At 56.0% G+C, this 18051-nt stretch overlaps 1 protein-coding gene across 1 annotated transcript in view; it reads right to left on the bottom strand.

Annotated features, from left to right (window-relative positions):
• PLXND1 (plexin D1) overlaps positions 1-14631 on the bottom strand; it is a 69028-nt gene extending 54397 nt beyond the window's left edge. Inside the window, exon 1 of the mRNA XM_054387658.1 lies at positions 13318-14631. Within this exon, the coding sequence (XP_054243633.1) occupies positions 13318-14631 (1314 nt within the window). The remainder of the gene's footprint in view (positions 1-13317) is intronic.
• Positions 14632-18051: the final 3420 nt, after the last annotated feature.

The raw sequence follows: 18051 nt of genomic DNA, 5'->3' as shown, positions 1-18051 counted from the left end.
AGCATCCTGGCCTGGATTCTATGCTCTGTGCCAGCACATGTTGCCAGTAACAGCAGCCCAGGTCCTCTCCATGTGAAACCATACTGATCTCAGTGCTCTCTGCCCTAGCAGACACCAGAGCCCATGTTGGTTGTGTGGGACGTGGAGGAACAAAGAGTGATGTGAGAAACTTCCTCTGTGGCAGCAAGAGCCAAGCAGGAGGCAACATGCTCAGAGCTGCAGCTCGGCTCATGTGCAGCCCAGACAAAAGCATCAAGAGCCACAAGTGGCTCTGCCAAGTGCATTCTGCTGCCCTACAGCACTTCATGCTGCTGGAAGATAAAATCACTGCCCAAGCTCTCAAGGGTGTACACTTCCCCCTCCAACAGGGGAACAGCTTTCCCACACCACGCAGAGGAGGCACAAGCCATCCCTGGGTCCTTCCCATTCCCAACCAGCCCTCTAGAAGCACAATTGGGTTTATTCCTTTATCCCAGTGTGATGGTTTGAAACTGTCTTTTTAATTTTTCCTTGCAAAGTTCAGAACAGAGAAAGTGAAAGAATGTAAATAAGTCACTATTGGGTGTAAGAAAGCAAAATAACGATTGTTCTAAACACTTCCATTGGATAGATAGAAATGTTTAAGAACTATTACCCAAAACAAAGTAGGCATTCTGCACATTCTGCGTTCGGCAGTGGGGGCAGTTGCTGGGCTGTCTGGCTGCTGTTTCTTCTTCTCTTCTGGCTGAAGATAACACGTACTGACCTTGGCAGCTAAGTTAACAACTTTCTGCTTAACTAACTCTGCTTCTCTGTCCAGGGGGATCTGGGGGGGAAGCTCCTGGGAGAGGGAGGCCCCTTTGGGAGGGTCCCCTTGGGGGGGGAAGCAAAGGGAGCTTGGTTGTGTTTTTCTGTTGATTGTATATATTTGTAAATGTTGTGAATTTTGTATATTTGTACATATTCATTGCATTTCATCTGCTTGTAAATACAGCCTTCATTTACTTCCAGACTGGGCTAGCCTGGTTATTGTCGGGGGGGGGGGGGAATTTCAGCTCACACTGACACACCCAGGGATGGTTATCTCCAGCCCTTGTCGTTCCTCCTCACCAGCACTAACCACCTGAAGCTCACAGGGCTTCTTCCTGCCTGGAAACCAAGGCCCAGAGGTAGCTCCATGCATCCAGCAGGATGCTCAGCAGCTTGTCCCGGCAGCAACTGGCAGCAAGGTCTGCCTGTGCCCCGAGGGACACAGCCCTTTCTTCTCACAGGTGGCTGGGAGCAGGGGAAGTCCCTTATCTGCAGTGCTTGCTATAAAGCAGCCAGGGAGCGAGCGGCCAGGGTGTCTGCCCTGTAAACAGGATGCAGCCATTCTCACACAGCCCAGGCTGTGCTCCAGCCACACATCCTTCCTCCCAAACACCTCTTTCCAAGTGACAGCAGGAGATGTGGTGCTTCCCTCTCCCTGGTCCCAGGCTGGGGGGACGTGCTGGGCTGCTGCTCCCTGCACACCACAGCACCGAGGGACATCTGAACTGTGTCATGTTAGGATAAACAGGATATGGCCAAGCCACATCCTCCTGCAGGCACCGGGCAATCCCTGCGGCTCGGGAAGGCTGGGCTAAGGGGCTCTCTCCATGGGTATGGGGTAAGTTCTGCTCTGCCTTAAACCAAACTGCCCTGCCTCGATGTGGGGAAAGCAGAAATGTTAAGCATTTTCCAAACGAGCCTCCCTCTACCATGGAATTGTTTCACTTGAAAAGACCTCTAAGATCACTGAGCCAAATCATCAACCCATCACCACCATGTCCCCCGGTGCCACAGCCACACATTTCTGGAACACCTACATTGTAAACAGCCCCAAGGGCACTCATTGCTGCATGCTCTGGATTGTCAGTAACTCACAGAGCACTGGGCAAGAGGAGTCAAATCCTTCTGCACCCAAACACCTGGCGCTGCCACTTCAGCACTAACCAAGAGCCACCTTGGGCACATGCTGGGGACAACCCCCAGCCAGCACTGGCCCAGCAGCCCTGCCATCACCCAGAGCGTGCACTGAGCATTTCTGCAGAATTTCACAGCAAGGAGCCACGTCAGAGGTGGGTTTGTCAGATCAACCCTTGAGCATGGCTGCAAACCCAGGGCAGGACAGAGGAGTATCTCCAGCTGCACCAGGGCTCCAGAGCTTAGCTGGTTTCACCATGTGAGGTCAAGTCTTTATCCTGGGCCTGAAAGGAGAAGAAAAAGCAATTTCCCAGAATTTCCATTACAGCTCCACATCCCCAGAGGCAGGCGTGCAGGACATCCCTTCGGGAAGGAAGTCTGCTGGAAACAGAAGGAGGAAGAGGAGTGGTGAGGCAGCACTCAGGAAAACCATGAAGCACACTGATTTCTGCATCCTGTGTGACCTTAAAAATAGTTCTGAAGCAAAGATGGAGTTTTTGTGAATCGAAGCAGACCATGGTTCAGAGCAAGCCCTGCAGCTTCTGCTCGCCACAAGGCTCCTCTGGCTCTGCCGGAGTGGGTTGGGAGCCCGGGCCCCCCCATGCCTCACATCAGAGAGCATTAAAGCCTTGGCTCCCAGCATGCCTGGAGTCCTGGGAAAATGACACAGCTAGCCTCTGATAATCTGCTCCAAACTTGTTGAGTTGTGGGATTTAGCCATCATCTTCATGGGCTCAAAACCTGGCAGCTGCTCCCACACAAATGACGTTTTCAGGCCACTAAAGTCGGCGATAAAAGGGCTCTCATTCTATCTCCTGCCTTCCTTAACATCACCCATTAGGCTTTATTAAGGTTTAGGTATGACTCAGGGAAATCGCTGGCTGTAGAGAGAATGCCCAAAACAATTCAGAGAGAGAAGAACAGGACATGGGCTCAAAGCTCAGCCGCAGGGAAAGGCTAAAATCTAAGGTGGAGATACTGTGCAGGCACAGCAGGGAAAGGAGCAGCGCAGGAGCTGGTGGCAACCAGCCCAGCAGCATTCAGAAGGCAACACAAGTTGCCCTCTGTGCCCCTGAGCCCAGCCAGCCCAGGACCCGCTTCCCTGGAAGTCTGCACACACAATCAGGCGTTTATCTGGTGCGTGGTGAACCCAGAGCTGTCACAAACCGGCTGCTTGGGATGCCTGGAGGGAAATGTCAGCCTCAGAAGAGGGCTCTGCTGTGGAGGCACTTGAGCTGTAATGAGCTCTAATTGCAGGCATTATCTCTTAGCTCCTCCAGCTTCCCAGCCCTTGTCCCAGAAACTGCGAGACAATGCAGGGAGCACTGCTGGCCAGCCCGGCACCCCTGATCAAATGAACCTTGCTGGGTCCTCAAGCATCACCCACACCAGGCAGCCAGCACCACCACAGCACAGCAGACATCCTTAACAAGACTTAAAGCGAGGTCTGCACCCTGATTTCACTGCTTACTTAAACCACAAGTTCCTGGCATGAGGAAGTGGTTTTGCTGTGTCCTGCACATCTGCACAGTGCCATCCCTGGCCCCAGTGCACTGTGAGCCACCAGTGACACTAGTAACTGGCTCTCAGTGGCAACCCAGGTCATGTCCATGGGCCTACTGTCCCAGTTCTATCACACCAGCAGCCTTCAGGACCTCTCCTACAGACCTCAGCAGTGGCTCATGCCCTAGGAAACCACAACAACCTACCCATGGCCCCAGGCACTTTGTACCCAACATGGCACAGGGGGATGACCATCACCTCCAGCCCTGGCTCAGGCAAGTGCCTGTCCTGCTGAAGAGGAGCAATTGCTAATGAAAAGACATCACCAGACTCCCTCTGCCACCCCCACCAAACACTGCTCCCAGGGCAAAGCCATGTTGCCACACAGCTGTACCAGGACACCTGCTCCTCCCTGCACCACAGCCCAAAAGCACTGCTTGGGCTCCTGCTGCCTAAAGCTTTTCAGCCTCCGATCTTCATTATTGTTTTACAGGAAAGCTTCCTCCCCACCTCCCATCTTATAAAACTCATTCTTCCCTCTCCCTGCTCCAGTCCTTTTCTTTCCTGCCAGCTCCCAACATTCACTCAGAAGCTTCATGTGGGACATTCCCCGATTCCAACAGCTGAGGCATTCAGGCTGGTGTCCCCCACAGGAGGTGAGCAGAGTGAACGAGGAGGAAGCCCAGTGAGAACTGATGGGCACTAGGGGAAGACAGCAAGGGCTCTGCTGGGACTTCTCAGGAATTCAGACCTGTTCTGCACTCAGGAACCTGCACAGTCAGGTAGAAGATGCCCAGCAGCCCTGGGTGCCTGTGTCACTTGTCCTGCCTTTCACTGATGGCTGAGTTTTGGCAGTGGCCGAGGTGCTCACCACTCACAAGGTGACAGGCTCAGCAGTACAGCTCTGAAGCTGGAGTGAGGGCCAGACCTGACCTGCCAGGCTGAGCCCATCAGCCCCCTGAATGCCATCAAGAAACTGTTCTCAGTGAGCCTGCAAAGCCACAGACCTAGCTCAAGGCCAAGCCTGGATCAGGTCAAACCACTGCATCTGAGCAGCAGCAGCCACATTCACCTCCCCCGTGGCCGCAGACCTCAAACCAACGGAGGCAAGGAGGTTTGAAATGCCAGAAGATGCTGTCAGTGCCACATCTCAGCTCAGAGGGTGAAACCCAAGCTCTGACTTCTCTAGACCCAGCAGCCCAAGCAGAGTTCATGTTCAGCTGCTGCCCACCAGAACCCATCTCAGAGGAAAGATGCAGCTGAGTGGAAAGTCTAGAACAGGGCCAGGGAAGAGCTGGGTTGCAGGCAAAGCCAGGCAGTGCACTGAAGTGAGGCCAAAGCCCAACAATGGCTCAACAAACATCATCTTCTTGCAGCCATCCCTCTCGGGCTGTGCTACTTCAGGCGCAGAAGGAAAAGGGCAGGGAGTGTCTATAACCTTCCTCGGGGTGTCAGGGAGGATGTAAGAGCTCTGAGCAGTCCCCAGGGGCTCCAGCAGTGGCATTGAAGTTGGACAGGTGGTTACCTCCTTGCTCTCCTCTGCTACCTCCTCCAGCAGGAACTGGCTGGGCATCACACCATCAGCCCTGGTCATCTATCAGCCCTGGCCACCTATCAGCCCTAACTGACCCTTTTCAACTAACCCTGAAGTTGAAAAAAAGGCAAAGAAAGATGAGGACAGTGCTGGGAGGACCTGCTCTGCACAGCCTTCCCCCTAAACACCATGCCCCCAAGCCCAGGGAGCCCTGGCATGGGTCCCCCCTCTCCACTCCACACAAGCCAGGGCCTGGCACACGTGGCACTTGACCCTGCAGTGAGGTGGGCAGCATGTGTGATGACACAGGGAGCTGCTCAAAGCAGAGAAGTATGAAGAACTAGCAGCCCTTTAACTGCAATCGCACATCCTTCACACCACCAGGAAGACTGGCCAGGTTTATTACGTTAGCCTTCACCCTGCATTAAATACAATACTTCGGATTATACAATCAAATCCCCCAGGAGTGGGCAGGCAGAGGGATTAGCCAACAGCAGGCTCCAGAGGGGCTCTCACAGCCAGCACAGCCCTGTTTCAGCAGCAGTTTGCATGTCCTTTAAATTCACCCTGCTTGGAATTGTGGCTCCTCTGCCCTGCTCCCCAGGGGCCAGGAGGGAACCAGCCCAGGTGCCTTGCCCCAGGGCCACCCCAAGCGGTGCTGAAGGCCAAACTAGCTGGGAGCTGCCTGGAGCAGGACTCCTGGCTCATTCAGGCTGTATTCCTTAGCCGCTCTTTCCTGGGGACAGCCGCCTCTGCACCACTCAAGCTGTGTTTCTCATTTCTCTTCGGTTTTGGCTTCAGGAGCCAAGCTCGAGCCACCCAAACCTCCTTCCACAGGAGCAGTTCTGGGCGGATCCTGGCTCCTCCACCTTCAGGGTTTGTTTTCCACTATAGCTCCGACCAACACTTAGCACTTTGCATGCCCAGAGCACCGCACCCGTGCTGCAGGGCCGAACTACACACCAATTAAGGTACCAACCTCTCAGCTAACGCCACGGTCCCTGCCTTGTGTCACTTCAAATCTGCTTCATTTAGCAACAGTTTGCAGTAAATGTTTTCCTGTATTTTTCTCATTAGTTCTGCTGAACCAATTAAGCTCTGTGATAATTAGCAGAACTCTGCTCTTCCTTTATGTATCCTCAGTGAAACCTGCCTCTGCCCATGCTGCCGTACCACAGAGGGTACCAGCGTGCCCCTTGCCTGCAGCTCCCTCCCAATGCTGCACATCCTTCTTTTTTGACAGTGGCCAAGTGACTCTTCTGCAGCCAGGGAGCCCCAGTGCATGGAGGTGGCCAGAGGCTGCCCTGGCAGGGAGCCCCAGGAGGGGCATGCAGGATCACCCACTCCGGTCTCTGCCATGTGGCTCTTCCCCAGGACACACAGGGAAGAACTCATCTAATCAGCTCCTCTCCAGACACAGATCTGTCTCCTCGAGCCACCTTTCCTGACCTGCCACACTGACTGCCAAAAGGGTGACCTAAGCCCACTCCCCGTGTGAGCCAGATCCAAGTCTTTGGGTCCACCACTCTCCAAGGAGCCACATACCACAGCACACCAACCCTGGTGCCTCTCTACTGCCTGCAGTCAACATCTGGATCTGAGACCTGCTGTAGGATGCCAGGGACTCAGGAGTCAGCCAGCTCTTGGAACGTGCTGCTTACTATTACACCAAAACCTGCCCAGCTCCCATCTGCACCCAGGGCTGGCACTACACTGTCCCCAGCTCCTCCTAAAAGATCACACAGCCGTTTCTGGGTCTTGTCAGGTTTTCAGTGTCCCCTTCTGATCAGGGGATCCACTAGAGTTGGCTTTTGGTCTCAGCAGTTCACAACCCACAGAGTGTTGGCAGTAGTAAGCAGAGGGATGAGAACCTGACAGCGAAATGTGCTCCCCTCCAGCAGCAGCAGTGCAGTGCAGCCTCATTCCTTCAACAGAGGTGAGACAGAGGCAGGAAGGCAGCTTTCACATCTCCTCCCCATAATAGCATTGTCTCTGCAAAATCCAGACTTGCAGGCAATTCTGCTCCTGGGTTGGGATAAAAAGATTTGTGGTCTGGTGCCACTGGCAACACCAATTGTAGAAATCTTGCCAGACAGAGCAAGAACTCTTCAATGGTTCATGTCCAAACCAGGGGCAGCCTTGTTCCAGCAGCTGGGTCTGGCCAACTGCTGCTGCCCAGCACCAGCTGCCCAGCACTGTCTGTGTTGCTGGCAGCATAAGTTTGGTCACTGCATGACTCTGCTGCTGCACTGAGGCCTGAGACTTGAACAGGGGTTTGTGTCCTGGGCTTGACCAGCCCCACCATCTCTCTCCAGCACCACGACCTCTCTCAGTGTCCTGCAGCTCCACTGGCCACCTCTCATCCATATGCCAGCAATCTTTGAAAAAAGAAACAACAAATCCCTTCATTTCCAGCCACTGAAACCCTGTGGCCAAGCTGGCACCTGCTGGGCTCCCAGGGATCAGGGTCCCGTTCACACATGGGACCCAGACATCTTCCCTGGGAAACATCTGGAGCTACAGGAAAAGCAATGGTTGAAAGCCCCTAAATGAAGGCACTGCTGTTGAGATATGACCACTGCCTCTGTACCATCCTATGAGCACATCTCCAGAGTGCTCCAGCATCCCCCGGATGTGATGTACCTTCCACATGAAACACTGGACTTGGCCACTGGACTGTTTTCCACCTGCACCATTATTTAGTTACTGTAGGTCTGATGACCTCAATGGGTCACAGTTAGCCTGGCCAACTAACTACCAAGAATGACTATGGGCAGCCAGATGTGGTCACATCTCTCAAAAAATCCAAGGGAGTGGCCCTGAACCCCTCTACAAAGGGACCTGGTGCCATCTGGGCAGCACCAGTTGGCAGCACCAGGAGCTGGCAGGCACCTGGCCACAGCCAAGAGCCACTCGCTGTTCTCTCACTAAAGCAGCACAACTTCTGGTTTCCAGCACAGAAACTTCTGCCACTTCCACCCAACTCCCCTTCGCAGTCTGGGATCTGTTTAAGCTTGAGCTGCAAAGCAGGGATGAGCCCTGGCAAGCACATTCCCACCGCCCACTTTCAGCTCGGGCACCAACCGGCTCCCTGGCAGTGCACCCTGCTCCCTGAGCCCCCGGGCACAGGCAGCCCCTGGAGGCCAGCTTGCCGTGGCAGGGAGGGCCAGATTCACACAGCTCCTGCTCCCAGCTGCTGGCACTGCAAGCCCAGGGTCCTGTTTCCTCAGCAATACCAAGGGAGGGCCCCCAGTGCTGGCCACGACTTGCTAACAGCTGCTGAAAGATGGGTAGGCACCAGCACACTCAGGCAGTGACTCTAACTCCTCATCCAGGGCATCCCAGGCCCTGCCAGCCTCTGGGACCACACTTGAGAGGTGACCCTGCCCATGGCAGGGAGGTTGGAGCAGATGACCTCTAAGGTCCTTTCCAGCCTAAGCCATTCTACAATTCTATTGCGCCAACATCCAGTAGCAAACCATGTCCTGGTGACACTGTGGCACAGTGCAGCTCTAGCACAGGGACTGGCACCTCCTGGTGTGTACCAGCAGCTCCAGACAGGGCCCAGGCTGCAAAGCACAGCCATTAATTCTGCTACAAGAACTCCTGCCTCATCTTCAGTGTACAAATTAAGTGTAAATTCCCAGCTTCCTTTCTATGGCTAATCCTCTGGATTTCTGTGAGCAGAGGCAAGGTTAGAGCCTATTTCTGTGATTTATTTTCATGTTTGGGATTTCTAAATTAGTACAAACGAGCACTTCAAAGAAACTCAGCTCCTATAAAACCCAGTCCCACAGAGCTGCCACAGTATGTTTGGACAGTAAGTAGATGCTTGGTCATATTCCCACGTGTACATGAGGGTTTTTTTGTTTTGGAAACATTTCCTGACTGGTCTCAAACCACATTTCCATGCCCAGGCACACATCTATGCTGAAACTGTTTGTACAGCCTACCCAAGGAGCTTGTTTTATTTAAGAACCCATTACAGCAAAGCTCACTGGTGGGTATCTCCCATCCTTGCACCACAGCATGCTCGCTGAGCATACAGGATCTGACACCAAGCCACAAGGGCCAGAAAGCTGAGAATTAATGCTGAAACACATCATTATCCCATGCCGCCCTGCCTCTGCTCTGCAGCAGAGGAACCAAACTAGGTTCTCAGCCTTTTTTGAGTTGTGGACCCCAAACGGTTCCCAGGAGAGATGCAGATCCCTGGCTAGTACAGCTCTGTCTAATGAACACAGCCTGCTTTCCCTCCTTGCCTCTCTGGAGGCTTCAGGACAGTGTGGCGCTCGGCACGGAAACCACAGAGGAGGAAGAGTCCAGCACAGCCGGGCGTGTGGGCTGCGGTCACCAGCTCAGCTTCTCCTCAAGTGAGCTCTCTCCTCACGCCATGTGCTTGATTTCATGTTAAACTCAGACCCCCATCAGCCACCAGTGGGACACCCAGGGCAGGAAGGTCTGCAGAGACCCCTGGAGATGCACTTTTGCTCACCCTTATGTGCAGCCATGAGGACAGGGCTGAGGCTGCCCAGGAGCCATCTCATTTCCCTGCCCAAAAATGAACTCCAGGTTGGAGCATGTCAAAGATGTCCAGACCTGTCCTCTGTCCCAAACACCAGAGCAAGTGACAGGGCCATGGCGAGAGGATGACCAGGGGCTTCACTCCACATAGTGCTACAGCAGGGTCACCATATTTCTGTTTCTACCCCTCTAACCACGTGGGAAGGCTCTGGGACCTCTTGCATGGCCAACAGAAAGTCAGGACAGGAAGGGTCCTGTCCACACTGCTCGCACAAGGGCTGTGGTTTATATGCGTGCGTTACAAAGCCAGCCCAGGATCTGATACCAAACTCATTATAAAAAGCTGTTTCTGCTGAGGGAAAGCAATCCTAGAGCTCACCCACTCATTGTTGCTACAAAAACTCAATCGAGCTAAATCCTTCCCTAATACATCCTCCTTCCCCTAAGCCCCTGCTATGAATTCACCTCCTCAGCAAGTACTTTCAAGCTGCACGCACTGAGACACACCAGCAGGCCTCTGCTCCTGGCAGCACCATCCTCCTCTCCATGCTCCATGTCTCACAAACCCATTAGATGCATGCTTCATTCTTAGAGGCACACACAGGTTTGGCTTATAAGAGACCTTTGAAGCATACCCAGTCCAACTTCCTTGCAGGGACATGTTTCTCTTTGTCCTGGAGAGTGACAGAGCAGCTTGGTCAGCACCTAGCACCCAGCCAAGGTCAATCCACCACAACTACACAACACTGTGCTGGCCTTAAGTATAAAGAATCCAAGCAACAGCTTGGAAGTTCATGTCTCTAAGGTCCAGGGAATGCTTTACAGAACCAATTACAAATTAGTGCTTCCATCAAAGCAGCAGGCCTCTTCCCATGCCAAGCTGGTGACTCCCCTTGCCCCATCGAGGGGACACAGGCTCAGCAGCCAGCCAGGCTCCTCTGCCAGTTGATGGAAATGCACTGCCCCTGGCCCACCTGCCTCCTTGTCAGGATTCTGAGGGGTAGGGAGCCTGGCCCCTTGCTGTGGAGTGCTGCCGCAGTGGTGCCACAGGGCCAGCGGGCATGGCCAGCACCAGGGTCGCTCCACCAGCCCTTCAGTGGCCGAGCGCTGCCGCTCCGAGCTGAGTCGCAGACGAGCGCTGCAGGAGAGCAGCATTCAATTAGAAAGAAGAGCACACAAGGGGGCAATGATTTTCCTTTCACACCGCATTACACCCAACAGCCTGTGCTCCGTGTTCCTAACGAGCCTCCACTCCACACAGAATGGATCAGGCCAGCATTAGCTCTTCACATTTCCTTCCAGAAGGAGCTTTAGACCCAGCCACTAATGAACCACCATTTTGATAATGCCAGAGCCCCTGTCAGTGGTGCAAAGGCAAGAAGAAACCTAGAGACCCTCCAACGGCTGGAGAAGTGGAGCTCATAATAGGAAGGCAGCTGGATACTGATCTGCGCTGCCAAACCAGCTCCTGCTTTAATACATCTTCCTGCTGGGTTCCCAGAGCTGGGACACAAAACATATTGGAGTATCTCCTTGTCTTGAAGGTGGAAATTGATGCCGGGCTTTAGCATCACAAAGAAACACAACATCACAACTCTTCTCTTGTCACTGCCACTCTGGGACTTGAAAATGAAAACAGCTTGTTAACTTGTTGGCAGTTCTAATGATTAAGTAAAAGGCAAAAACAAAAGCAATGAAAAGCTCTCCTCCTGAGTGGCAGGAAGGCTTCCCAGCAGGCTGGTCAGTGACGGCAGAGGAACACACTTCAAGTAAACAGGAGGCACAGAAATATTAGACATGAATGAATATTAATGGCTTGCTTCATCCATCTCCTGCTGCACCTGACATCAAAGGGCCTCAAAGCAGCTTTACAAATGCAGTCTCATGCTCATGTTAGGTTTCTGAGGAACTGTAACAAACACAGGAATAAGCTGCAAACCAGGAAACTGAGGCACCCTGGGTGAAGAGACTGGTTGAAGGTCAGAGTCAGTGGGACTAAGCCCTGCTTTTCCCCATCCAACCTGTGCAGCCTCCACCTATGCTGTTGCCTCCACGCAAACACTTTCCCACATGAGCCCAAGCTCATCACACTGGTGGCTGTGGAGCATTTCTATGAACTCTAAAGGACTGGCAAGGCTTGGTGCTGCCCAGCTTGCTCCTCTGCACCTCACATCCCTTATCACCCACCCCTTCAGAACACAGCCACCCTTCACAGACCACTGTGGTGGCATCAACTGACAACATGCCCATAGCAGCCTCCCTCACCACCCCATCAGGAGCCCCTGGGGAGAGGGGCTGCAGCCAAGAGCAGGCATTAGGGCAGGACAGACCCAGAGACAGTGAAGTGTCACTCCTGCGCTGGCTCTCCCTGGAGCCACCAGGGAATCAGCTGCCCGAACACCTCATGCAGTACCTGGTATCTGCAGCAATAACAGAGTGGTGCCAGTCAGGAGCATTCTCTTAAGTGAACCAAAACCAGAAAATCCAGCATCTTCCCAGCAGTCCTGAGCACTGAGGAAGCTCAAGGGAAGCAGGTGTCCTTCTGCCCAGGCTTCCAGTTTCAGTGAGGCTGTGAACGTCCAGAAGTCCCAGACCCAGCACCTCCTCTCAACATGCCTGGCACAGCCATTCAACCCTGCCAGGATTCAGGGGCTGCCTCACAGGGATGCTGAGATCAACCACAGCCTGCAAGAGCTGTGGGTGCCTGCCCATCCTTTCAACAGGATTCCTAACTCCTAGCGACTGCTTCAAGAGCTGTGACTGTGCCAAAGCTCCAGGACTGGGCTCCCAGCATTTAATGCATAGAGTCTTTGTGAAATTAACTCAAAAGCCAGAACAACTACCAGAGTTCCTGGCTGTCAGGCAGCTGCTTGTGCTCTGCCACCAGGGAAAAACTATTCAGCTTGGGAAGAGCAGGTCTAGAAGCCAGGGCATTAAGACCACTTCTCGTAAGGCAGTGTGGATGCCACACCAGAATCTCGGGTTACCAGGGGAGACCTTTCTCTGCCACAGGCGCTGCACGGGGAAGCCCAAGCCCACACACTCTGTCTCGCCTTTGAGAACAAACAGATGTTTTTACAATTTCTGACGGCGCTGAGTTATGCATCCTCCCCAGAGGAGTGGAAAAATGCAGGGTTACAGCAGCCCTTTTTTCTCTTTTTTTCCCAAGCACTGCATGTCTTTAGCGGAAGGGAAAGAGGCAGCTTGGTTGGCGTCACTTTCACAGCCCCTCGCTAACAAATCTTGACAGCGGCAAACTTCTACCAAGAGCCACAAGGCAGCCTGGGTGCGGGTCCCCTGGCACAGCTGCCGGCTGCTGGACGAGCCCAGAGAAGTGACCGTCGGGGCCGGCGATACTCACCGGGCACGCCCTGGGAGCAGGGTCAGATCGAGTCACAGCGGCTGGCTGGAACTGGGACATGGGAATAACGGCGTTCCCCCGGCAGAAGGGAAGGTGCCCCCGGGTGGGCTCCTCCCTCAACACACATTCGCTGCTCGGGACGAGCCCACCGCAGGCGGGTTTGATAACATGCGCTGGTGCGACATGGCACCCACAAACGGGACCGGCGCGGAGCAGCTGGAGAGCGGAGCTTGCGGACGGCAGGGAGCGGGGCGCACCGGCCTGTGGGAGGCGACGGCAGCGGTGGGACGGACCGGGGCTGCTGCTGCCCGCCAGACACGGGCTTCCCGCGCCCGTCCCGGGACTACCCAGTCCGCTATCCCGGCCCCCTCCAGGATGCCTGATCCCCGCTGCCCCTGCCCGTCCCATCCCGGGACACTCCACCCCCGCTCTGAATGCCCATCCCCGGCAGGTGCCCACCGCTCGGCCGTACCTGTATGTTCCTCTTCTCGCAGGCCGGCCCGGTGCCCTGCACCACGCTGTCCAGCACGGTGACCATGCCGGCGGACGGGCTGACGAAGCAGGAGTTGCGGGCGGCCCGGATTGTCTCCTCGATCTCGGCGAAGCGGAAGACGCAGAGCGCAGACTGCGGCCGCCCCCCGCCGCCGCCGGTCCCGGCCCGCTCGAAGACGCCGAAAAGCAGCTCCCCGGGAGGCGGCGGGGCCGGGCCAGGGTCGGCGGGGCCGCGCCAGACCGCTCGCGCCGGGAAGACAGAGACGAGGCGAGTGAAGGCGTCGGCGGGGCCGCCGCAGCGCAGCCCCAGCTGGATGTAGGACTCGGTCAGCTTCTTGGTCTCGCCGCTGCCGTTGAGCGTGGCCTCGGCCGGCTCGCCCAGGCAGATGCGGGCCAGCAGGCTCTGCGAGGGGCTCTCCTTGTCACCCGCGTTGGCCTCGCTGTTGAGCGCCAGGTAGGCGTAGGGGCGGCGGGCGGGCGGCGCAGCCCCGCGCTGCAGGAAGGCGCGGACGAAGCTGAGCTTGTGCCGTGCCTTGGCGCCCTGCTTGATCTTGAAGATGTTGTCGTCGGAGGGGTTGATGTCGAAGGTGAAGAGCTTGGCCAGGTCGCCGCGGGCGTTGAGGGCGCGGATGGCGATCTCGGGCGTGTTCTCGAAGCGGTGGTCCTCCAGGCTGCGGTTGCGGGGGAAGAAGGGGCTTCCGAAGCCGGTATAGGTGGCGGCCACCAGCAGCCGCGCCCCGCCGCCGCCGCGACGCAGCACCAGCCCCACGGTGGAGGCGTTGGGATGGTTCGCCGCCACGTTCAGCATGCTGGGGAAGACGGTGACCGCGTCGCTGCCTCCCGGCGGGAAGCGCACGGCCACGGCCGAGATGTTGGCCATGCTGCGCAGCTGGCAGAGACCCTGGTAGATGGAGCCGCAGACGACGAGGACGCCCTGCTCGGGGTCGGGCTGCAGAATCTTGTTGTAGTTGTTGGTGAGCACCTTGGGGTGCTCGCAGGAGGCCTGGGGCAGCTGCGGAGCATGGCAGAGAGGGCTGTCCAGCACCGGCCCCACCGCCGCCTCCGCCTCCAACGCCAGCTCGCCCCCCGACAGCTGGAAGAGGCGGTTGACAGCAGCGAGGTAGACGCGAGAGCCGGGGCCGTCCAGGGCGAAGTTGTTGGTGGGGGTGGGCGAGAGGAACTTGCGCTGCACCTCCAGGCCGGCGGCACGGCCGGGCAGCAGCAGCGGCAGCAGCTGCAGCAGCAGTAATAGCGCGGGGAGTCGCGGCTCAGCGCCCACCGGTACCGGAGCCATTCCGCCGCCCGCGCCGCCGAGTGCATGAGCCGAGCGGCGGGAGAGGCCGGGCCGGGCCGGGTCCGCTTCCTGCGGAGAAGCGCCCGCCGTTGCGCGACGCCCGCGGGAAGTGGCGGCCGCGGCGCGGGGCGGGGGGGAGTGGCGGCGGCGGCTGGGCGAGCTCCCGGCCGCGCCTCCTGCCCGCCCCCCGCCCCGCCCTCCCGGACGTATCCTCGGGGCTAGGTGCGGGCCCTACGTGGGGCTCGGAAGTTACCGGTGTGTCCCCGCGCTGCCGACCGGCCGCGCACCGGACAGGGCCTCCCTGACCGCAGGAGCGCCTCCCTGCTGGTTCCTGCGCGTTGTCGAGCAGCAACGGACGGGCCGTGGAAGGAGGCGGGGGAAGGAGCGCGTTTCCCGGCACGGCGAGCCGGCACGGACAGACCTCTCCTAACCCCCAGCAGCAGCCCCCTCATCTCGACCGCGCCCCGTGAGCCGCCCCCGGGGCAGGCAGGACGCGGAGCTGACACACACGCCAAGCGTGTAACGGGGGAGGTCTGCCCTGGGGTTTCTCCCTACAACCCCCGCAACAGGAAGGGCTGCCGGGCCCTCCCGAGCTGCCCTGTTGAGGGGAGTATCAGGGGGGCCAGCGCGGCTGCGGGGCACCTGCGGCCGTGGGCAGCCCCCTCGGGTCGCTCCCTAGGGACGGGGCGGGGGAGAGGCGCGGGCCCGTAGCAGCTCTGCTCGCACGGCTTGCCAGCAGCCGAGCTCGGAGCAGGACTGCGCATCTCCTCCGCCCTCCAACGGGCTTTTGCTTAACTGGAGATAAAAGCAGCTCAGGGAAGCAGCGACGCGATTCCCGAATTCCTCTCACGAGGATTCACAGGCTCCGAGCCTCCCTCATCAGCGTGGGAACACCCTTGGGCTCCACGACCGTGGGTAAAGGTGCCACTCACACCCGCTGCCACTCCCCCTGGCTGCGGACGTGTGGCCTTCCCCCTCTGCAGGGAGGGGAAAGCTTCAAGGTCTAGGGGCACTGGTGAGTGCACAGGAAAGGCTAGAAGCTGACCTGGGACAGGGCACTGCCCAGGGCCACACTCAGAGCAGATGCTTGCAGGTCCGTCATGCCCCTGCAGTCCAAGAACCCTGAGCCACCATGCTCACCAGCTGCCACCCATCATGACACTGGACACAGAGGCTCAAGGCACACCCAGGAAAGACTTAACTGCTTGGGTGGCACTTCCAGGTGCCGATGCGAGAGGGAAAACTTGCTGGGTGTACTCCAGCACACAGCAGGCACCCTGGTCATGCTGGTGTGTGGAGGCTTTGAGACAAAGCTATGGCCAAGGTGACAACCCAGTGGAGCAGTAGGGTGTGGGCATGGCCTCTGCGCCCCCAGCATGACTTTCACCAAGAGCAGAGGTCTCACTGCAGCTACAGCAGCATGATAGCACAGGTCACCTTGTACGGTTGCGCATGGGCACACCATGCCAGCCACCAACCTTTAAAGCCAGGATGGAAAATAGAAGGTGGTGTTTGGCCACAACTGCCTGGAAATGCTCTACAGGCAACCCCTCTAGGAAGCTGTCACCCTTCACCCTGTCCCCAAGCTGTGCCCTGCTACCCTGTCCTCCTCAGGGCACGTTTCTCACTTGTACAACACATGTTAGCGAGGCTGAGGAGGATTCTCTGTGACTTGTGTTCTGGAGAGGAAAATCCTCCGTTGTTGTCTAATCTCATTTCTACACCTGCCAATTTCCCTCTCCCCCTTCCTGTCCTCCTCACCCTCTTCAGAGCACTAATTAATACACAACTGCCTTGTCCATGCCGTGGACACCGAAAATGTGCATTGAATTAAATGCTGTGCTTCCCTGCTATCTCACTCTTTGTCTCTAGTAATCATATCCTTAATTAATACACTTATTAGCTGTTTTTAAATGTGGGACTCTAGGTTGTTGGGTCTTTTTTAAAACTACAAGTTAGCATTTTCTAAATGTGATCATGTCTCTAATTGCATAGAAATAAAACCCCACGATCCCAAACCCTTAATCTGCCTATTTTAGGATTTCTTATGGCTGCTTACCCTGATAGTAGAGGATCTTCCATGTGAAATCAGCCTTTTAAGGCATATCAAATTAGGTTCCAGATTATAGTCAGTTAGAAAAAAAAATAGGCCAAAGAACACTGAGAAATGTGTGACTTACCCAAAGGTATCCAGCACTGGCTGTGTCAGAAAAGATCCCCAGGGAGCTCTGACTCCCATTTCCTTCCCCGAGCAGTTATCTACAATGATACAATTAAAGCCAAAATATTTGTGGTATTGAAGGATTATTTGACCAACATTTCACTGTCGCTGTTAGGAAACAATCCCTTGGTAAGATGCTTTGAAGAGAATGTTTTCCAGAAATTATTTCCCACCCCTATTATCTGGGCTGTTAGAAACTCCAGTGAGTACTTCAGAGTAATGCTCCTAATGGAGCAGCAGAGGTTTTACAGTCTCTCCTACACTAATCTCACCACCGTTTTTTTTTTTGCTCAGGAAGACAGAAAAGGTCAAAATTAAACCACATGCCTCTTGCCATAGGCAATCACCCCCTCCAAAGCCCCTTCCCATGTGAACCCTGTGCAGGTTCAACAGCAGCAGCCTTTCCACCCTGGTGGTGGGGAGGGGGCTGCGCAGGAGGACTCAGAAGCTCTTTAATTATTAATAAAGATATTTACATGAGAGCGGCTTCCCTTTAGGGCAAACATGAGTTACTCGTGCAGCTACTCAGGGTGTATTGGCTCAACGCTGTCAAAGCCCAGGATCCAATCACTTAGCAGGGGAGTCCCAACACCTCTGCACAGCAGGGTTCGTTCCAGGGATGGCCCTGGAGGCGCTGGGACAAAGCTCACCCTCCCACGTCGGCAGTGCCAGGTTTGTCCCAGCAGGCCGCGGTGAGCCTCTGCAGTGGGGTAGAGCAGATGTGCTGCCTGTGGGACAAGCATGCAGGACCACTGCTGCCTGGGCACCCAGGACTCCAGGGATCACAGAGGGCTGGCACTGGAGCTGGCACCTGGAGAAGAGCAAAACACTGTGTATCCTTGCTTGTGACACTGAGCACGTTGGGAAGGCCTGGGTGGAGAGCATGCCCAGCATGTGGAGCAGCCATCCCCTCCCCTGCCCCACACAGCCTCCCTGGGAGCCAGTGACCACAGAGGGGCCACTTGGCACCCTGGCAAAGGAAAGCCAAGATAGGGCCTCAGCTTCCCTACAGCTGCTGCTGGGAGAGCCCCAGCAGGTCAGCAGGTGCCTCTGCTATGACTCAGGCAGCCAGTTCCCTGCCTTTCTTCATCTCCTCCCCTTTTTGCCTCTAAGTGGGCAAAAACCTGGTGGGGTTATTGTCTGTGTGACTGTAGGACAGGTAGGCAGGAGAGCACAAGGTGCAATTACAAAGGCAGAGC

The sequence above is a fragment of the Indicator indicator genome, chromosome 15 (assembly GCF_027791375.1).
Source record: "Indicator indicator isolate 239-I01 chromosome 15, UM_Iind_1.1, whole genome shotgun sequence".
Taxonomy (NCBI): domain Eukaryota; kingdom Metazoa; phylum Chordata; class Aves; order Piciformes; family Indicatoridae; genus Indicator; species Indicator indicator.
This window is presented reverse-complemented; position numbering and strand designations above follow the sequence as displayed.